Genomic DNA, 23,870 nt, shown 5'->3' on the forward strand with positions numbered 1-23,870 from the left:
CCTTAGTTTTAATGGACTGGATTTTATTTTATATAAAATTGTAAAGAAAAAAAAGAGCTTCATGGGGACTACACTGTTGAAAAAAAATTACAGTATTTAATGGGAAAAAAGATCTGCATACCTTGGGATATGTGTCAAAGCAAAGAGATCTGAAACATTAATTCAAAGTTATTTGAAGCTCATAAAGGGCTAAAATAAATCTTCTCTTAAAAGTATCACCAGAAATTTGAATTAAATACCCCCACTCCTTGTAGGAAAGTTAAATTTTAAAATCAAAGATGTATGCTACTAGTGGTGACATTTACAAAACGATGAACTGAGATATATTAATGGACTCAGAAGACAGGACTCTCTATGTTTGGAAGTACAATTGTATTATACAGACACACAGTTAATATCTGTGTGGAATTATGCACTCTCATATTTTGTACCCTCATCCCTGAATCACCTGACAAAATTGAGACCAAAAGAATAACTGTTATCCTCTGGTATTTAATTGTTATTAATTATTAAGCAAGCACTATTTGCAATAACAAAGCTAATGTTTTCTCAGTCTTTTTGTTAATTCCAGTTCACTAACTTGCATTATAGTACTAGGTATATCACACCTTTGTCAAAGAAATTAAAATGTAATTTCATGTCCACCACCTGAAATTTACCGAGGGAAACACTAGTTAGCAATAAATAAAATAAAAAAGTAAATTAAGTATTTAATAATTTTAAATAATTTTTAATTAGACTCAAAGAATCACTTTTTCAATACTTGGCTACAGTCATCTGCTAAGAATTATTGAATTTGTACATTCATTAGAAAGACACTGCAAACTGTGAAGTTTTGAAAAGGTAAAAAAGAATCTGTATGTCACATGTATGCCACTTCTCTTTACAAAAATCCTATTTTTAAAAAAATCTAAGCTTCATACTGACTTATTAAAAAGCTAAAACTCAGTATAAAGCTATCAGTTATCACTACATGTATTTCTCATTAGCTGTCATTTATGACCAAATCAAATAGTTTGACTGCAAATTGCATAAATATTAAATTGTTACTTGATAAATTCTTTTAATGAACTATGCATAGTTTTGCTAAAGGATTGCAAGCTGAATTCAACAAGACTGCTTCTATTTGAACATGAAACTAGTATTATAAAAATGAAGCATCAACGCTTAGTTCAAATTGCAAATCTGGTGTTTAAATTATTTTATTTATCATTGCATATGAACTGCTGCCATGCTACACGTCCATCTTCAAAATAACATGGTCACAACATTTTGTTTTTATGGACTATATAGAAGTTTTAAATTCATAGTCTTCAAATTCTTACTCAAAATCAAATTTGTTAATAAAATATTACTTGTATAATGTTATCAAGGTCATCTTTGCACAAGTGTAAAGTTTCCACCATTTACTGCTGCTTTCTGTATTTTGTGAAACAGCTAATACAACTTCAATAGCCATAGAAGTACATAGCACTTTATAGATTGGAAACTTGACAACATTGATGCCCTGATATGTCTGAAATCCAAGGACCTGATACCACAAATGTTTACTCAGATACGTTGTTCCACTCATCTCAGGTTAACTAGACTACTCACACTTATCTCTACCTCCAAATGCCCGCAAATTTAACAGGGGAGCTATGTTCTCCTATTTCATGTAACCAGTCTACTTGAAAAAGACCTTTGAGACTTTCACTTTTGCATATAATAGTTCAATTCAGTTCAGTGGACTAATTTCTTCCACAAAATCACAGTTCAGGAATAAATACCATTAAATAGAAGATAATACCTCTGAGCTCTCACTGTCAGAAAAATCGCGCAAGGACTGTCATCTTCTCAGGAAACTTTTTGTCTACAGATAAAAAGTAAAATAAGGTTGAATCAGTCTAAGCCTAATACGAACAGAGCTTTTAAAAGCAAAGACTGTCAAAAATAGAGCTAATGTCTAAATAAATCTGTATTTTCAAAAAAAAAAACCAACCCCACCTTTCCCAGAGTGAAGTAAGGACTGCATTTGTCTGGATTTCTGGATGTCTTAAGCCCATTCCATTGCCAGATGTCAAAAAATCTAAGATATATTCAATATATTCATATAGATTTATGCTAAAGAGCAAGCACAGTCAGTGGACATGCTCTCTATATGTGCTGTAGATGCTCCAGTCTCAGAACACACCGCGGCTATGCCACACCATTGATCACCTAGTGAATTTACTGTGTGTATAGAGATGTCTTACCAATGAACATGAACACTTCTTCGAAGTGTCATATTCACTCCACATTAAATTACATTAGTCACACACACATTCCTATCTTAGGAATCCCAGACGAAAATAGCCACATAACATCATCACACCCATAGTTTCCAACGAGAGTATTACTTCTTCCTGAGAATCTGCATGTTCTTCATCTGTTTTAATTGCTGTTATTAATAGCCCTACTTGTACCATAGTAACAGTCATCTTTTTCAGTAAAACAGGTGTTCCAAATAGGTCTACAAGCAAACATAGAATAAAATGTTTTAGTACTGCAGACTTTATTACTTCCAATTACTATATCTAATGGCCCAGTCAACCTGTAGGCAAAGGACCACCAGCACTTTTCATCTCTGCTGGACAATTCCAAATCAATTTATAGTTACATATACAGCTATAACCTCTTTGTGCCTGAAGTCAAACATGGTACAAAATTCCGGATAGTTTTTAGCCAAACACAAAATAACTATTTTAAGTTGCTGCTGCTGGAGGACATAGGAGATGTACAAAGATGATGGCAGAATTCTTGCTTTTTGACACACTAAATAAGATTCTCCTCATTATTTCCAGCCAGCCCCTGCAAGAAATGTACAAACCAGCAAGTGGTTGTTTATCACAATCATCATCTATAAGTCATATACTCTTGAATGACATATTCACAGATAGCCATAGTCACTGTTAAAAGAGCTTCTTTCAAAGACAAAAGCAAGCATGTCTTGCCCAGCATGTTTCACCTTTGAATAGGAAACATATTATCCAACAGATCTTAACTGCAGATGGACACCTAAATTTTAATATAAAACAATGCCTCCAAACACTAAGTTATACCTGGGAGCTCAGCTTCAGTAATAATATGCTAGCCTCAGCTTGTCCATTTCTGGCTGCAAATACACCTATGCATTAGTTTTCCTCAGTTCCAGCTGAGATCTCAGCAACATCACTGGCCATTTCCAAGGTTTCAGCTACTGTAACACTCAGTTGTAGCTCAAACTGTCTGGTAAAGAAACCCATGGGATTTGGGTAAGCTTTTACCCACTTCCACCTCTTGGATCAATTCACTTGAAATAGCTAACCTTATGTAAACTCATATAACTGAACACCATCCTTAGGCACTTCAGGTTCTGTGTGGGGCCTACAGCTCTCATTTCCTACATTGCCTCCATGAACTAGGTCAAAAGTGTTTCAGATAGTCAGGATTCTGTAACTGAAAAGACCCACACTGCAGCTTACAGCCACGCTTCAATCTTTCACTTGCAAACCACCTGCATAGAATTGTTTGCCTATCCTTTAATATTACATTCAGAGACATTCTAGATAAAAAAATTCACACACTTGGAAACACCTCTTTTCTCCTATTCTGCTTCTTGACTCCTGCAGTTTTTTAGATGCCTGGGCATAGTGGAACATCCAGTAAACTGCTCCATTGAGATACGTTATATTACTCAAAACCTGTTATTTAGATCACAGGACCTCCCCTAAATCATCACCTAGTGCTATAATGATGCAAAATAAGAAGCATCTTTAAAACATGCAATGACTCTTTCCAAGCACAGTCTCAAGTTTAAAAAGTGTGATTTAGCATTTTCTAGCTATTAAAAAATGAGCAAATATCTAACATAAAACTGTTTCTAGAAGTCAATTATATAGAAATATTTTGTCTTATGACTAGATCTTCAAACTATGAATTGTTTTGCTAAACTCAATTTTTAGTGTTACATTAAAAAAAACTGTACTGTAATACATACCAGTCCATAATCATAGAAATCATGATCATCTTGTTCAGCTAACTCTTCATCATGATCAGTTAAGAAGTCTTCAAATACAACATCCTCAATAGCATTGCTCTGAAATATTAATATATTTGCATATTTGAATATAAGCAATACTATTATTTTAGTCAGCTATAAACATAGTAACAGATAAATAAATAAAGCCTACAATGTATTTGAGATAAAGATTTGTGACGATCAAGACAAACATCACAGAAGTCATTTATCCCAGGCTTCTGATGGAGCACATTCTTTAATGTGATCAAGTACTACATTGTGCAAAAGAAATCTGAGGAAACTGATTATTGCTACCCAACTCTTTAAAGTTTTCATCTTTGGTAATTTAAGTCAGGTCATGGTATTCCACAGAGTAAGAAGAACACAGCTCTTAATTTGGTCAGAGTAAGGCTAGGAGATAGCAAACCGTCAGGTTTATTCCTGCTATCAGTTGATCCATGCATAAGTGTGCTTTATGCTTTAACTCTTGCACAGGACTGTGAAGTGGTCATGAAATGCTAGTTACTCTGTAACCTTTGCCATATGAAGGTGCAGAGCTCTACAAATATGGGCATACAATAGGTATGTCCTTTTACATGAATGGCTCATCTCTCACAATAACGTAATCATGGTGGAGATTTTACATGCAAAACATTTCAAAACTCAAAAACATTGGCATTTTCTAAAGTGGACTTTGTTAAATATAAAAAAAATATTTTACTACATTTTAATAGAAATCACTGCCAGCATAGCATAGCAGAATAAAAACTATGCAAAAGTACCTTTCAACATAAAGGTAAAGACATTAAGCAAGATAACAACAAGTGGCAATTAAGAATAACTACTACCAGAAGATTTATTATTGGAAAATGAAATTAAACAATACTATTCAATACATATTATTACAAATTGTACAATGACTTCTATACATGCTTACAACAGAAATGTTAATACGATAGCAGCACAAAATACAACTATTACAGTTAACAACATGTTAGAAAAAGATGTATATTTCTGCAAAAGTTGAGAACACTAAAAATGCATTTAAAATATTTACTTCATATGTAGGAAATAAAATTTCCTTTAATGAAGAAATTGGAGCAGAGAATTTTGGTGGAGCGGGAGCCCAAAACATTTTTAAAGCTTCTGGATAAATGGGGAAACCTTCAAAACCAATACAATTCAGTTACCAATTAACATAAACCCAGTTTATAAATCTCTCTACTGAATCTCAACTATTAGGTGATAAAATGCTGTTTTCTGCTAAACATGATTTTGTCAAAAACCTCCCCACCAAATACAATGAAATCCTGAAAGGTATAGGGCTCCACAGACTGAATGAACTACTTGGTTTGCCCTTTTAGTGGTTTTGTTATTAATTAGCACATTAGCATATTTTATTACTTCAGAGAAGGAATTAAGAACTGAAACATGAGATTTCAGAACAACACACCCCATTGATGAAAAGCTCCATATACATCTTTATATTCCATACTGCCAAAAGTTGAAAAATCAGCCAAACTCTATTTCCAAGGTGTTCTGCTCTTTTGTTGCATGACACAATAAAGAAAAAACCACTTCTTTTTTTCCCCTGGATTTTGTGTCTTCATTCATAGGATTGTGCACGTACAGCACGCATTTATTAAAATTGTTTCTTACTTTCTCTCCTAACAGTTGCAGTTGTGGCTCAAGACAATATTCAGCTACTTTTTGGCATTCAGTTAGACTTTTTTGATGTATGAGGGGGATGAAAGTGAATCCCATCTGTCCGATTATTCTGGAATTGCTCTGAAATAGGAACTCCTTCACAGCAAAATTGCAGCAACATAAAAGATCAATAAATTACTCTGATTATGTCAGGTATTAACAGCACAGAAATAGCTTGGTTGTTAAGGAAAAAGAAAATTAGGTAAAATTTAAATCAAATTAGAAATAAATTATGAATAAAACTTTTTTTTTTTCCCTGAAGATTGAAATTACTTAATATATAATGGAAGCCTGGTCCCAGAATTGTAATTTTTATAGTCACACACGTCAAATAATTTTAAGAACACTTTCATGATCAGGTCCATGGTGTATATTATAGAAGTCATGAAAAAATATATCACTAAGCTCTAAATTAGTATGAAATACATTCATGCATAACTTCATGCATGGCAAATAGACCACTCAAGTGCTGTGCTTACAGTCAGATATACTTAAATGCCAAAGAGAAATGATTTCAGCAGGAACATCCAGCTGCTTTTGAACCACCTTATGTGATTACTTGGAGATTGGATTCTGATCATTTTTTGTTTGCCCCTTTTTTTAAATAAATCTACCTATGGCAAACACCTCATAAAAGGACTATTTCACTTTTGAAAGTTGCAGTTTGAAGTAATTATACATCCCAATTTCCTATGTACAGTTTAAATTTCCAAAAACAGTGAACACTTTTACACAACACAGTAACTCGTAAGTAAGTTTATGTATGCATGTGCACATATAAATATAAAATCCTGTAATAACTGTTCTACTTCTATTTCCTTTGTCCCTGGTACTTCTAAAGGGAAATTCAGATTTGAAGGATCTATTACTACGACCAACCTGGTAAAAACTATTTTAGAGATTATCAGCAACATCTATTAACATTTATCACTTAAACAGATATTTTACAATTTAGGATTTACATATAAAATTATAATGAATATTTTTATTTAAGAGAGAACAGAAGTTACATTTATATTTTTTGCTTACTGAAGTTCTCACTTATATAGTTCTTACTGTACTAGCAATTACAAGCACAGAATGCAATAAATAGTGAAATATGTAATATATATATATATATATAAAAGAACAAGAAAAAACCTCAATTTCATATATTCAGGTATCCATACGTTTGTAAATTAAAACTCACATTACATGGACCACGACTTTTCTCAACACATTGGCATATGCCAACACTGACATCTACTGGTGCTAGTCAGGTTTAAGATAGCTTTTCTGCAAACACTAAATTAATAATGAAGTTTCTTTGTGCATTCGTGGAACTAAAGTGTGTAACTGCTGTTACTTGCAATTTCACTGTCAGACATATATCCGCTATAGTGGACTTGATTCTCATTTATGCTAACTGCAATGTATTTCCATTTTAAGACCTATTTAAATTATCAGAACACTGTGTAAACTCGGGGGGGGCGGGAGGGTATCTCAACATAATTGAGAACCAGCCATTTGGTTTAGCAAACAAAATGCCTTCTGAAGTACATTCGGACATTAAAAAGGAATCCTTAAAATGTATCACTAGCTCAGAAGTTATAGTTCTTTCTTACACACAGAGAAAAAATATAGATCTGGAAGTAGTTCTTGAACTCTTTCTGGAATGTTCCCTTCTTCAAGTGGAAGCTTTCACAAAAGACCTATTTCTTAAAGACATGAAAAACAGGAACTGAAAATGTAACTTTTGACAAGTATTTGGCCTTCCTAGTTTTAATTTACATCTAAGTATTTGGTGGTATATTGGGTTTGCACAGCAAGGTTTTGGTAGTGGAGAGCACTACAGGGATGACATCTGTGAGAAGTTAATAGAAGCTTCCCCCCTATGTCCGATACAGCCAATGCCAGCCGCCTCCAAGACGTACCCACCACCAGCCAAGGCTGAGGCCATTAGCAATGGTGGTAGCACCTCTCGGATAACATATTTAAGAAGCAGGGAAAAAAACTGTGCAATTGCAGCCAGAGAGAAGAGTGAAAATATGAGACAAATAACCCTGCAGACCCCAAGATCAGTGAAGAAGGAGGGGGAAGAAGTGCTCCGGGTGCCGAAGCAGTGATTCCCCTGCAGCCTGTGGTGAAGACCACGGCGAGGCAGGCTGTCCCCATGCAGCCCATGGAGCAGATATGCACCTGCAGCCCATGGAGGACCCCACACCAAAGCAGATGGATGCCCAAAGGAGGCTGTGACGCTGTGGGAAACCCACGCTGGAGCAGGCTCCTACCAGCATCTTTGCACCCATGGAGAGAGGAGCCCACGCTGGAGCAGGTTTGCTGGCAGGACTTGTGACGCCTCATGGGACCAACGCTGGAGCAGTCCATTCCTGAAAGACTGCACCCCGTAGAAGGTATCCACACTGGAGCAGTTCATGAAGAACTGCAACCCATAGGAAGGACTCACGTGGGAGAAGCTCATGTAGGACTGTCTCCCATGGCAGGGCCCCCACATTGCAGCAGTGAAGAGTGTGAGGAATCCTCCCCCTGAGGAGGAAGGAGTGGCAGAGACAACATGTGACGAAATGACCACGAGCCCCGTTCCCCACCCCCCTGTGCTGCTGGCGAGGAGGAGGTAGAGAAAATTAGGAGTAAAGTTAAGCCCAGGAAGAAGGGAGGGATGGGGGGAAGGTGTTTTTAAGATTGGGGGGGGTTTCTCATTATCTTACTCTGATTTGATTGGTAACAAATTAATTTTTTTTTTCTCCCAAGTCGAGTCTGTTTTGCCTGTGATGGCAATCGGCAAGCAACCTCTCCCTGTCCTTATCTCAACCCATGAGCTTTTTGTCCATCTGAGGAGGTGGAGTGATAGAGCAGCACTGGTGGCCACCTGGCATCCAGCCAGGGTCAACCCACTGCAGGTAGTTCTGGCTCTTCAAGGTGGGTGACTGCATAAAAGGAATGTCAAGTGAAGTCACACAAGATATAAAAAGGTATAAATCAATCAAAATATCCCTTAGCATTTGGCAGTTAAAAGTGTTTTAAGTGAACAATGTTAAAAGATCTGTCCCTCTTTTAGGACATTTTTGTCATAAACAGTTTTCAATTCAAGGAGTTTATACTAAGCAATCAACTGTGAGTTAATAAGAAACAACATTCAGACTTTTCATTTCTGGAAGAGAGAAGCAACATGGAGGAAAGCTCCAAGTAATAGTAATACTGATCTAATAATATTCTGTTTCCATCTACTGGTAAAAAACTGTAAAATTTAGAATGTCTCAGGGAGAGGCAGGCATTCCTGCATAAAGGATCCTTAACAAACATAACATGAAGCTACAAATCCCATTAAAATTTTTGTAGGATATCTGCCAAGAACAGGTTTTGACTACCCATATATAACCTTCATAAAAATATATTTAGCTTAATACTTGTCTTCATGGCTAGAAAAGTAGCTTTTTTTAACTCTCAGATAACTGATGCCTGCAGAGTCTACCATCTGCAAGATGCTGCAGATGCGAATTAAAAGTTATATATATTAAACGAGATTCTTTCACACAAGAACTCAGAACTAGTACAAAAAAAATAAAGATAGATCTATTGCTATTTAAACAGTTGTCAGTCATTTGAATTTGACTATCCACTACACAGAAATCATGCTTACCCCCACATAGATCATTCCCATTTGTGAAGTTAGATAAATGCGGGGAATGGGTCAGTAACGAAATGTGAACAGGTTAAACAGACTTTAATAAGTGTCAGGTAAATGGTACCTCTGACCTTCACGGCTCACATAAGGCAACCTGTTTTAAAAATAAAGGACAAACGATGATGGTAGACGATGCCACTAGATGGCAGTGCTCCAAAGAATTTCGTTCTAGATTTCGAGGATTAAATGAATTCAGCAAAGAATTTTGGTACAGGCTTCTTTTTAAACTTTAATTCTCTTCATCTCCGGGGAATGTAGCTCCCCATATAAAAATTTCTTGCCAAAAATTTCTACTGATTGATAAAGCTCAGACTCACCCTCAATTTCCTCAACCTGTTGGCTACTTCTCGAAAACTAAATCAGTCTCTTCTTCAAATCCAATCCTCCCATATCTTCTACAATTCTTCTAGTTCCACTCCCATCTAACTCTGACTTCCTTGGTATTTCAAAGGGTTCTGTCCTCTCTTGTTTTTTGCTCTACTCCATTTTTTGTACTGTTCTAGTCGAAGACCATGTACAGATTTCTTCTCCATGGTAATAAATCAGAGCGCAACTCATCACTCTGTTCTGCACCAACAAAAATATCAGATGACATTCCTCTTGGGATGTCAAGCTGCCAGTGCTAGCTCAGCAAGGCTGAAAGGTAAGGATCTTATGAGCCTTTCACTTTTCAACCTTCATGGCCTCCCCACTACTTACTTTCTTCATCACTATGGCTAGCATCCTATCATTCACGCAGACTCAGAACATAGGTATCATTCACAACATTCAAAAATTAAAGTCTTTTTCTAATCCCTCTACAAAACTAAAGTCTGGTATCTAATTTCATATCTCACTTGTTGTAGCATCTATTTCTTTAGCCCAGACAAGCATCACCTTGCTCTGTTCACATTCATTCAAAGTGCTACTGCAAAGATCATAGTTGCTTGCTTTGAATGTTATCCCATTCTTTGAAGTAATAGAAAAAGAGAAGCTCATTCAAACATAAGATGCTCTTCTGCTTTCAAAGCGTTCACAGCCTTCCCTTTTTTTGTCCTCTCTAGATCAGTAAAGTGATAACAGCTTCTGGTTTTGTAACTTCTGACTCCATCACTGACTTCTAAGTCTGGAACAACTTTCCTTTCTGAAATCTTTTTGCCTACCCTCATGCTGCCTCTCACACCCGATAAAAGCTCAGTACAGCCCTTGATATTTATTCTCTCAGAATTTCCTTAAATCCTCTTCCATCACGATGTGCAAAATAGTTAACGGCTGGGTTACTGGTATGCTGAAACTCCTGATTACAACACTGATCAGTGTCCTTACTCTCACTGAGTCCTTATATTCTCTGTCTGTAGCTACCCAACAGACAGAAAATGCTGCTGAATCAAAAGCAAACACTCCAATTACGGCCATGAATGATATTCATATGTTACCAAAATTGCTGACAGAAGCAGAAGCTCACAAAAACCAAAGGGAAACATCAGGGCCTAATCCTATCCCTGAAATAATGCCATCCTTGGTGGTTAGGGTAATCTTGACTACATCAAAAGAATTCAGTGACTAAAAACTTTCATAAAATAATTTATGGATTCATATTTTAACATCAGAAAGAAGCATTGTGATTACTCGACCTGACCTTCTAAATAATACAGACAATAAAATTTCATCAGTATTCCTGCATCAAGCTGACAATTTGCTGGGTGAAACTCAGGATATACATCAGAAAGAACCCCAGTTTTGATTTAAGGGCTGTAAGTAACGGATAATTTCAGAAGCTGCTACTTTCATTGCTATACATTGAAATCTTGCAGCTACTCTCAATTTGTGTAGACTTAAACTTCAACTACTGGGTCTGTCATGTTTTCATTTAGCAAATCCTCTTGCATCACAAATTATACCATGCAGGTAACATATTCAAAGCAACTCTATATTTCTTGTGTAAAACCAGCATAATGATCGTTTAAAATGCCCTAATACAGAACTAGTATTCAAGGAAAAAAAGAGATCGCATACAGGAATCAACACTTCTGCTTGCTCCCCCAGAATAGTATTTGGAACACTCCGTGAACTGCATTAAATGCACAACATTCCTACAAACCTTCATATGGAAGAAGAACCACAGATTTAGCCAACAGGAAATCTGCTGCCCCTCCCTGGAACTTCGATTTTTCAGGGGCTGCAGGCAGAAATTTCCCACTATTTCAAATCCAGAACGTGGAGCCCTCTTCTAAGGGTGGGTGCATCCATTCTTTCAAGGAAGGGAAAGGTAACTTTTTTCTTCATTTATCAGACAGGAATAAAAGCAAAGTGGTGATTTCAACCTCTTTCTGATAATTCATTATTGAAGCACCGAGCCAGGAAATGAAAATTCGTTGCTTATCTGAGGATTCAAACCTCACTCATCATTAGATTATTTGACCATTCTGGGTACAGGAAGTTGTGCTGTTGAGCAGAAAAGAATGCAAATGTCATGCAGCCAAGGCAGAGAACAAGTGTTGACATGACTATCTCAGTTGTTAGAGCACTCACCTGGAAGAGAAAAGCTCTGTATAATATTTCTAATCCCAAAACTTTTTTTCTATATCGTCGCTAATGTCTCACCTCCTTTATTTTAAGGTAAATATGTTTAATTTAAAGTTCAGAGCATATTACACAGCCATCTTCTGTTGCTTATCTTTCAAGACTGTAAAACTCCTTTCAGTTACTGCTTTTCAGGATACAATCTCCCCTCCTACAATAAGGATGACCCTAATTCCCTATTCTTATCCTTATGACCTTGCATTTGGCTGCCCTAAAACGCATGTTTTCCAAGTTAACAAGCTACACAAATTGCCCTGTAAAACTGACCTAGTCTTACCCTTATTTACCACTCTACTATTCTTTAGATCACTACAGACTTTATAAGCAATAATTTTATATTTCTGGAGCTGGTGACACACAGAAACTGCCAGTCTGAAAAACCATCAGGAAAAGCTTGAGGGTATTAAGGCTTCAATTCTGATCTTTTTTACACTACTATATAAACTAGAAAGGCACAAAAAAGCAAAAATGTAACAAAAGTAATAATCAATGAAAAAATAAAATATGCTTCATATTCATTCATATGCACATTTTTTAGTGCAAAACACATTAAAAAAAACCAACAAATATTTAGGAATTCACTACCATCAAATATAAAAATTGGTAATACAATAAAATGATAAAACTGAGTAGGCATATTTCACAATCCATTTAAATTTCCTCACTACTACTTCTAGAACAAGTTTTTTGACAGATCTCTTTTTACATGCAGCACCAACCTCAGAAAAATTAACTATTATGCATTTTGCTCTACTTCAGCTCCTCATTCATTAAAGATGCAGGATCCTGTAGTTATCACATGACTGCCTTTTACATATGCAATCAATACTTTTGACTACAAGTTTATCTAGGTCTCTGCTCTGTATGTGCTTATCTTTGTGCATATGTGGAGCTCAACAGAACTACACTCAATTACTTAAAGTTATGCTTGTTCCTAAGTGCTTGTAGAATCAGGACTGAGGTAAGATTGTCTCGGTGATAAAGGGCTGGTGGGTGTGCACTTTAAACCTTTTACTATTGCAGAATTTTACATTCACAGAAAGCCTTCTCTATTTGCTCAGCATTTCATGTTATTTCAATGGGACCTCTCATGAATAAAATGAAGTATAAAAATTCACACATTTATAACCTAAATCGTGACATACAACATATTTCTACAAAACGCAATTTATTTTTAAAAACAAACAGTACATTTTACGTTCTAAGTGAGATACAAGCCATTTAATACCCTTGTTCTAATTATTTTAAAACACATAAAAGGCAATTTTTTCTAAATCTTTTTCTTTGCCACTTATTTGAAAATACTAAATACTGAAACACCATGAAAGTCCTCAACATATATTGAGAACAAATTACAAACTTAATTAAATCATAGTAACTCTGAAAACAAGTCATACCTTTCCCTTTCAGCTTGCTCTTTTGAATAAATATATTTGGAACACATTGATTCTTCCTCCTTATTGTCCATGTCCTCTGCTGTAAATAAGATATTGTGACCTCTTCTGTCTAAATTATGATTTAACTGTAGAAACCAGTTGTAAATAAGGAGGCAATATAAAACTAGGAAAAGCAGTATACAGATGATTAATGTCTGGATAATGTAGACCTCTAGAAAGGAAAACAAAGAAATTAAGAATCTTAATATCCATTCTCAATATTCTAAAAGATTAAGTTTATCAAATACTACATCATGACGTACATCAGGCCATAGGATATAAATCACTCACATAAATACTTGGCATAAAGTGCCTGGTAATTTCTACTGAAAGTAGAGGCCATATTATTTAGGAGAAAAACAAAAAAGTAAAGCTAAAATGTTGGTAATAATTTTAAAGTAAAAAATAAGTGCAGTAGTCATGATTTTATTCTCCCAACTTAAGTAGAGCTTTCACTTGCTGCACTGAAAACTTAAACCAAGTAATGCAAATTTACAGCTTAAACTGAGTACGTGAATAAATGTTAAAATGTTACGTATACATTCATCTGCAAATTCTCTCCCATGACAGAGTACCTTGTAAATACCCTTAAAACTCTGAATTAGTTTTATGATATGCTATCACTTGAACTTCTTCCTAGCTTTTCAATTCAGCTGTTGATTTCAGTGGAAACACCGGGTCTTTGACTATCTTTCTGAAAAGTTAATAACTAAAAAATTCTACCATTTAACCCTCCAATCTAAGTTGTACTGGAGGCGATGAAAGTCTATTGACTTCCACAGGCCATGGATCAAATTCTAAAAACAGTCTCCGGCTACTGTATGAACTCTACAAAGTTAATAAATGTCTAATGTGTAGACAGTTACAATGTGAAGAGCAATATATGGAAAATGTCTGAGGCGTAAAAAACTCAGAAACGGCTCCCCAAATATATGTTACTTTTAATAAAGTTCATAAATGCCTTCATATTTTAAGATAAAATCCCAAATGAAAATGGTTAAAATTCCACTTTGAAATTACACTGAATGGTTTTCAGGTTTAATTATTTTTGAGGTTCTCCCAAGACAATGACACTTTCAACAACTTTTGTTTTTTGTTTCACTGAGAACTAACCTTATGTTATAAACCAATATTATAAAGGGGAAATCAGCAAGAACTACAAAATGTAGTAAGGAAAAACACAAGATTGATTTCTTCTGCAATACATATTCAAGTTACAAAAATAATATTTTGTATTTGCTTAGGTTTTCTGAAAAATAACGACAGTAAAAAAAGTAAAAGATAAAAATCTTACATGTAAAGAAAAAAAAACCACGAAAATCAGTGTAGTATAACAGAAATTTGGTTGACAATCAAGGAATTACCACATCAAGCATATACCAGATATATCTTCATTATATCAATACAGTTTGAGTCCCTAAGTTTATAGGCACATGACAATCCAACAGGAAAGAGTGTCAATAAGCCTTTTTATTTAAATTAAAACTGCTCAAAATAGTTTTTTTTCAAGCCATACAACTTTAACATATAGAAAAGAGACTAGCTACCCTATGCTTCAACAAGACAGTTTCACCAGATCTTACAATCCAAAGTTTCTACTGAAATCCGTGGCATTTTTGCCTGAATGAGAACAGGGTCAAGGTTATGAAATAACATGTGAAAGCTAAGCATAAAAATTAAATACCCAGTTTGAAAAGTAACTCAGTCACACAATACATAAGACTGATTAGGCTTTAAGGTATGCTTACAGCAACCCCATTTAACGCAAAGGATTTAATTATTTTTTTAACTAATTGAATACATTTACAGCACAAATGGAAACAAGTAACTGGAGTGTGAAATCAGTAGATCACATTAATATATTCCAAATACTGCTTTTTTAACTCGATAAAGAGTACATAATCTTCATAAACGTTTATAGCAGTTTATCTCAAGATGCTCTAACACAGTCCACTTTCTCTGCAAGACAATTAGCACACAACTAAAAAAAAAACAAAACAGATGGCAAACAGTTTAACTTTGAACCTATAATATTTGGAGCCATTTCTGTAAATGATGGCAGGCAAAATAATTTTAAATTATTTAGGAACCTTTTCTCTAAGTCTTAACATTTAATTTAAATAAATAAAACTAATTTGAATATTATTTTAATTGAATTATCATTACTGCTGTTGTATAGAAGTTTATCATTTCATTGAATGCACTAACTGGATGCTTTATCAATGTAAACTGAAATATTTGGGGCATGCTGCAGGTAAAGGTGAATGTTTTTACAGCACACACTCTCCTAAAACAGACTATTTATCATTCTTTGAAAAAAGGGGACATGAAAAAACAATACTATGTGTGTGGCCCACATTACCTTCAGTTAATGCACTAAATACAGGTTTTTTAGAAAATCGTGCAGTTTCTGCACCATTGATAATCTGACAGTAAGTATTTATTGAAGGTAAAACACTCATTGTCTGTTGACACTATTTGTTTTAATATATAATCTTGCTAACCAAATGATCTTTAAGCAATGCAGATAAGCAATGGCATGCAAAGGGTCACTTAAATGCCAATTTGACTGTTTCATAAACTTAAGCATTCTTTTCCCATGACTATTTTCAGCTACTTAATTGAAAGTATTATCCATTTACAAACTTTAGGCCTGCCATAAAAAGGCTCTCTTCTGTATCCAATAGACCTTTCAGGACCCTAAGAACAACAAAAGCTAATAAAACTGCTGCTTTTATTTTTTTCGTTTTCTCAATAGAGAAGTGAAGAAGCAACCTATGGTACATATAAACAAAGCTATCTATAAAGATCTTGTTAGCAGTGAAGACCATAAAACTGAAGAGTCTCACTTGACATGGGATGGACAGGATCAGTTAAATTAGAAGACAGTCCGTACTACTTTTGTAATCTGCACTCCTCCTACAGAATGACAGATACAACGTATGACAAGAGCAAGGTAAGCAGTTGTCCTTAAATTACAGCTCTCCATGTAAAATCTACTGAACTTCAGACAAGCACTGACTGTAATACAAATTCAAGTTAATGAATTTTTAATACATCTTCTCTATTTAAAGATGATGACTTACAGCTGGCATTGCTTATATTAAATTTGTGGTATTTTCCATTGTTTGTTTTTAATTATTTTGATTAGATTATGCTTGGAATTGTATGGACAAATTCAACCCCCACATAAGCAACTTCAGTTTCTGCTGCAGTCACGAGAAGTTTCATCTGCATACCACAGGACTGAATAGGCCCTCTGGATTTTAAAAAAAAATGTAAAACAGAACTATTTCAAGGAGACAAATAGCAAATTAGAACTAGAGATACCAAACTAAACTTGGTAATTTAGATCAGAAATTGCAAGTGTTCAGATACAAATTGGGGGGGACAGCATTATTTCTTCTCCAAACTTATCTATCACGCTATGCACTAATAACAACATATTTTCAGTATTTTTCTTATAATATTGAAATAAGATTTAAAAATTACTTGACATTTGAAGGCTGAAGAGGCAAAGATTGTTGCAAGTCATGTTCCTCTTGTACCTCTTTCTGAACTTCATTTAGTTAATTTTTGATATTGTTTTTCCTTTCACCTGTAGCACATCCAAGGATGGAGCCTAAAATGTTCCCAAGCAGAAGATAAACACAGTGTTACAAACTGATAAGTTATATGGATATTTTCACATTCACTCTGGAGTAGAATAAGGAGCAATGGCACATAAGCAACTCTGACCACCAGAAAACACAATTCAATTAAACTAGAGCAGTCCAGAACTGCTGTCGCTGCGCAGATCACAGCAGCGCCCACAGCTATTCAGGATATAGAATAAGCAGAAAAACATGATAAAACAAAATTTCCAATGTGCCCTACCTAAATTGCATTTCAGAATAGTGTGTAAGACGAGTGTATTTCAATATATTACAAAGAGAATAACCAAAAGAGCATCAAAATTATAATACTATTATTCAGAACTATTACACTTGGAAGAGCATGAACACATCTAAAATGTGTATAATATTAACCAAATTCAAACAGATACACATAGTTTAAAGGATGTCTTTTTAGAAAAGTTTCTTCAAGGTTATGTTTATTAAATACAGGAACTTCAGCAGGAATACAAATGTAAGGAATTCCTACTGTTTCCACCCACAGCTGCTCATTCCTATTTATTAGAGCACCATCTGCTTACTTGTGCCAAAAAATGTTTTTTCACACTGTGAAATAGATCAGATAACTGATCCATGTTGGAAAAAAATAGTAAAAAAAAAAAAGTGCGGAGGGAAGGCTGAAATTAATCTAGATCTCCGATTCCCTTTGTAGAGTGTCCCCACATAGAAATTTTGTCAGCAGCAGCTCATTGTAATCCAGGAGCAAGAGTAAACAACAAGGAAAAAGAACTACTGAAGCCATCATTGCTGCCAAAGTGTCCACATCTGTTTCATAAAACTCAGCTTCAGAATCTATACCCTTATGCTGTTTTTTCCATATTGTGATGGCCTACAGAGGTCCCTTCCAACCTCAACCATTCCACAATTGTTTCCTGCAAACTGTTAAACATCTTCCTAAAACAGACTAGCAGTGCCATCAATAAAAAGGATTCTTCTGAACTCCACTTAAAATCTTGCATACATAACACAACAAAGCAGGTTCCAGAAAATTAAGAAGTATAATCATAGCATAACAAAGACAGACAGAAACAGAACAACACAGTGGGGGAAATGAGTTTTAAAGTGCTTTGTCTTGAAAAAATTCTCTCTCAATCTGACAAGTAAGTCCACTTTTTTGCCCAGCTCTTCCTGATACACCATGGTAATTACTTCTGTAAGGCTGGCTCGCTTAGTTTACAGGAACCCAAAGAATACAATTGTTGTGACCAAATGTCTTTATAATTAAGATTTTCAGTCACACATCTGGTTAAATGAATCACAAAAGCACAGGATTTTACTCCTCTTTGTCCACTCGCATACTTCATTTATCCCAGAATATAACAGGGCACAATGTCTATGTCTACTGATAACTTCAGCAGTATTTAAGCTCTTAGAAGAAATTACTGCATGAAAAAATTATGGAAGTTTATAGTTCATAAATAAGTATGTTAATCACCAAGTAAAGATACTGAAAACCATAGAAGATACCTAAATGAGTCACTACCTTCTGAAAAGGCTTATTCAAAATTAAAATGGTTTCATATATTGTTAGTTTATTTTTGAAACCAACACCACTGTTTATATCAGCACATGCATGAAAAATTATGAAGGGCCAAAGTCAGGTATTTGATGCTTACTCAAGAAACTGGAGGTCAAACAAAATTTTATATAGAGAAAACAGGCTAACGAAAATAAGGAATACAGAAAAGTTTGAAAGTAATACATCTACCTGAAAGTGTATCATTAAAACGAGCCAAATATAAGACTATGATTTTTTGCTTTTGAATGTCAAGTAAGTGTTTCTGTTATGATATCTCGTCCAATTTAAAGAAAAAAAGTAGCTGATGGGATGCCAGTACTAACTTTTGAAATGCCCAAATACTCAAATCATTTGAAAAAAAAAAAAAGCCATGTACATGATATCCAAAGTAACAGAAGACACTCAACATTTGTTGATGTCTTAGACTCCAATATGGCTAATGAAAACCACCAAAACTAAAATTACAGCAGCTACTATTTTAAAATCATAAGCCAAAGTTCTGTTATCTCATCTTTTTTCTGAAACAGATCATGAAGGGGGACTTTCGCACACTCTTGCTGATGAACTATGGAGACTATACTAAGTAGAGGGGTGTTCCTTTAAGTTCAAAATCAGAGAACAAGAGCCAACACACTTACTATTAGATGGACATTTTAAAGTATATAATCTCCTATTTTATTTCATTATCTTTGTAGAAATACCAGGGAACTAGCACACAACATTTTAATCAAAATATTTATGTAATTCAGTTACAGATGTAATATAAAATTACAATAACTAAAGAAAAGATCTGTATTTTTTCATCTGACTACTTTGTGTATAACCAAATTTACACGTTCATCTGCACAATCAATCAATTTATCTTGAAATTGCATGGGCCCTACAGTCCACTAAGCAAAGCAAAATAATTTCAAAAATAAGCTGTCACAAAACCATGCCAATGAATAATGTTCTATAAAAATACTAATATACAATACATTGCTGTTACTCTGTATAGAAATAGTTCTGCTAAGGATGCAATAGAGAATTTAGCTAATGCACATGGGTTCTTAAAACCATTTCTCTTTCTGAAATTTTTTCTCCATTATTTTTTCAGCGTGTAAAAGTGAAAGCATGCACTTTCAAATTAAATAATACATTTAAATTATGTAGTGCTTGTGTTAAATAGAACCAAATGTATGTTAACTTTCCAGTTGCCAATCTTGCAAACTACTCTGTGTTGCAAGATCGCTGAACACACACTGATGGATGTTGTTGCAACAATACCACCAGTGCGTTACAGAAGCAGCATGCTGCCCAAAATAATACTGTCTACAACATCACCATCACAGTACCCCAGTATTGTTTAAATAACTAGGAAACTGTTCTGTTCGCAAATAGTATATAATTTAGAAGTAATAATCTTACTATGTTCTTAAATATTATAAAAATTACCATCAGTGACACGGTCCTGTGTATTGTTTACACATTATTTACATATTTAGTAACCAACAGATCAACTGATATGGCAGAGTATAATCTTAAAACTACCTGCAAACACCATTATTAATATTAATTATATAAGACATTACAGCCAAGTACAGATGGCACATGAGATTATAGTCACTGAAGGATTAGAAACATTTCTGACCTAAACACAGACAAATATTGTAAGGAAAATTTCAAAACAGTATTTTTTCTATTTTTAGAGGGTTTTTTTCTATTTTAGCAGAGTTTTTAAAAAGTAATATAATTTCATTTTCATCCAGAACTTTACCCCATCTAACAGAATCAATTTTGCTACGGCAAAAGTTGCTAGGAAATATGAATCCTTAGCTCTAGAAGAATGACTGCAAACTGGAACTGCTCAGGCCAGCATCGCTAGGTCACTTCAGGCTCTACTTCATGTCCACTATAGTCCCATTGCAGAATGCAGTGCCTGGAATGATGGGGAGTTTCTGTCGTCTCACTCCCGGGGCTCCCTGTCCCTCAGCTCTTCAGGGTAAGATGTGTGCATCTTTGGTTCTTGGCTATCCTAAAATTGACCAGGAAAGCTGGTTGCTAATGCTCTGGAACTCTAGGCGTATGCATACCTCTCTCTATCCCTTTCTCCACGCAGCTTGAAGAGACACAATCAGGGCCAAACTACAGTCATTGGGAAGAGCTGGAGAAACAGCTGAAGCAAGGCCCTTAGACATTCAGAAGGTTTCTCATTTTGACTAGACTTCTGAGTTATGATGACTAGACCTTGAAACAACACACTCGCAAATATCGGGCCGTCAACAAGCATCCCACATCCTCTTTTCATTTTGGTCCCTTTATCTCCTTCTTTTCCACACCTGTATCTACCTTCCCATGTAGCTTATCCAACCTTGTGTTCATCTCATTTATTTAAGTTTATGCAAAGGTTATTTGGTATCTCTGCACATAACACTGCCTAGTGGAAACATCCCATTCTTGGTCGTCTTTCTCATTACACCATTGTAAACATAATAAATACTGTTATTCTGTTTTACCATAAGCATGTATAACTAAGGCAAAGTAACAATTTACATTGAAGCTGCAGAAGGAACCAAGTTAGGGTTTTATTTTATCATCTGGTTATTGCCTTGGAATACCAGAACACTAGAAACAGACAACATACGGGAAAAGACATTATTTGGTCTTAGCAAAGAGTTTGTCCTCTGTGGTACTGTCTCTATAAACTTGATACGTGTTCTCTACTAAAAATCTAAGCTTTATAGAGTGGATAGCCTAATGACAGCTTTTGTCATGTGTGAAATATCACAAAACCAAAAGGATATTGAGCATTATGCCATTTTCCAGGAAGGCATCCACTTGTTAAAAGTAGATTGGGATTCTATTTATACACTGTTTCATTTGTAATCTTCTTTCCAATCTCATAAAGAAAAGCCTAACCCAACATCTGACCGAATGAACCTTAATTTGTTTTTTCCTCTAACCTTAAGCTGCAAGACCAGTATGGAGACCTGTTTTATAGGAAATCTTGTTTTAAAGGGCAGGTGGTAAGGAAACAGCTTGCAGACCTCTGTATGCTCTCAAGCATCAAAACCTTAAGCATGGGAAAACTAATACTATCTCACAATAGTACTAAACCTGCTTACCTGCTTCACCTGCTTATTATATGTTAACAGCTCATCTTTAGGCTGAGATTCATTTTCTGCTGCTTAAGATTCTTTCTGAACTACTGGTGTCTTCTGAGGGAAAAGGAAAAAAAACAAACAATCAATGTAAGAGGTGAATGTACAATATTTTTTTAAAACACTTTTGTGCTCCCTGACAGGTAATTCAGTGCAATATTTATTATACACAATTATTCTTTCACCATCCATGCATTTCATGAAACACCTAGAACACTCTATCAGTTTTATCTTAAGCCAAATACTTCCTCAACAGCTAATTAGATTTCCAAAAATAAATATAGTAATAGGCAAAGGACCTGCAATGATTAACACTAAATAATAATAATATTTATAGAGATTTCTTCTCAAAAATGATGTCTGTTTCTTCTACAAACCGCACTGGTAAGAAGAAATTGCAACACGTGAGAAGAAACATACATCAGAAATTTGTATCAAGAGATCTATGATCCTTTAAAGCAAAGAAATCATGAATGCCTCTAAACATTAAACAATCCCGCAAATGCATCTAAGTTTAAGTATTTAAATTTTAAAAACAGTTTGAATGAAAGGCATAGAATGATGGGCACTAATACATATGAATATAGATGAATGTCTTATGATTCCATTGCCCTAATCGTCATGCTGCTTAATAAAAGCAAAATTCTTTATATCTAACAGTTAGAGAATCAAACCCCATATGAAAAGGAATGAACAAGAGACACAAAAGGGAAAGAGAGAAAAATAAAGGTATACTTGTGATTCATGAAGTACCAAAACGTTTTCAAGGACTATTTCATTTCCTTCCCAGTTTTATCAGCTTAAAATATGAACTACCTATCTTAACAACTCTGCAAGCAAATAGAAGCACTATTAACTTATTATATTTTAACATTCCTAGATAATGCAGAATGTTACCAGGCTTGCTTGGTGAAAACTTGGCAGGACTTGAGATTCAGTTTTTATTTCCTCATGTTCAGCTGGTGCCTGCTCCATAAGCAAGAGAAGAAAATGAGTGTCAAACAGGAATGCTAAAACACCCTCACCTATTCATACTACCTTACAGAACAAAACAACATCAAAACAATATAAATGCATAAATTAAAAGTTTGGGTCTTCATTACACAAACTAGTTTGAAAGGAGCAAGTACATTCAGAGACAAATGATCTTAGGCTCATCTCTTGCAAACATTTACACATATTTAACTCTTTACTATAACTAACTTCTCCATGGAACTGCTTATATTTGAGAAGTTTAAGAGCAGAGTACAATTTTCAGTTAATCATTTTCTCCACAGTAGAAAATTATAATTGCTCCACTAGCAGAAAAACTACTACTTAATTTGAAGTTAGTCTGAGTTTACAGACATACTATTCTTTCTCATGAAAGGAACAGTTCAACAAGGCCTCTTTTGGTTACAGTATATCTGTACGAAAAAAAGGCAGAAAGAAAAAGCAGCAACAGCTCTCAAAACAGATGGTAGTTTTAAGGACGGTGTGATTTCTAAGCACCTGTTTAGCATAAATGTATGTAACTCAGCACATACGTACTTTACCCTTTGTGCCATATACTGGCTTGAGAAACCAAGTTTAAAGATAACAGTAACAAACAGAAGTATCACATCTAAACTACGTTTCATTTTAGAATACAGTTCTTTAAAACTGCCACAGAAATGTTAAATATTTCTGAGGAAAACATTTTAGAGACACAAGTTGATGCAAGAATGCATTAAAGCTGTCAGTTAAATATGTGTTAGAAACAGCCACGGCAGGAAAAAAATCCTTTGCTAGCACTGCAAGCGTCCATTTGCTCTTTTAATGTAAGAATCTTCCACACAGAATTTTTATTCCACCAAGTGTATTGTCCACCTAGCAATCTAAATATATTATTATTTTTTTAATGCCTAGGATTTTTTGCATTTAACTTTAATAGCACTTAAGAAGCACATTCTGAGCTGTAACATTTTTTTCCTTGCATGTTAGAAAATGAAAAGGAAAAAAGGAGGAATCTCCAGGCCAACACAAAGTGATAGATGCATATACTACACCAAAAATGCAAACTATAAAGCAATAAAAAGCTATGACCTTGCAGAAGATTGTACACGTTGGTGTTTTGTTTTTACCCCAAACCTTAGTAATTTACCTACCTT

General features: G+C 34.8%; 1 protein-coding gene across 1 annotated transcript in view; it reads right to left on the minus strand.

The window, feature by feature from the left end:
* Window positions 1-23,870, minus strand: part of TTC6 (tetratricopeptide repeat domain 6) — a 72,536-nt gene that overhangs the window by 43,400 nt on the left and 5,266 nt on the right. Inside the window, 1 exon segment of the mRNA XM_086462978.1 lies at window positions 3,998-4,096. Coding sequence (XP_086319104.1) covers window positions 3,998-4,096 — 99 coding nt within the window.

Source organism: Leptosomus discolor, chromosome 3 (genome assembly GCF_034619465.1).
Source record: "Leptosomus discolor isolate bLepDis1 chromosome 3, bLepDis1.hap2, whole genome shotgun sequence".
NCBI classification, from domain to species: domain Eukaryota; kingdom Metazoa; phylum Chordata; class Aves; order Leptosomiformes; family Leptosomidae; genus Leptosomus; species Leptosomus discolor.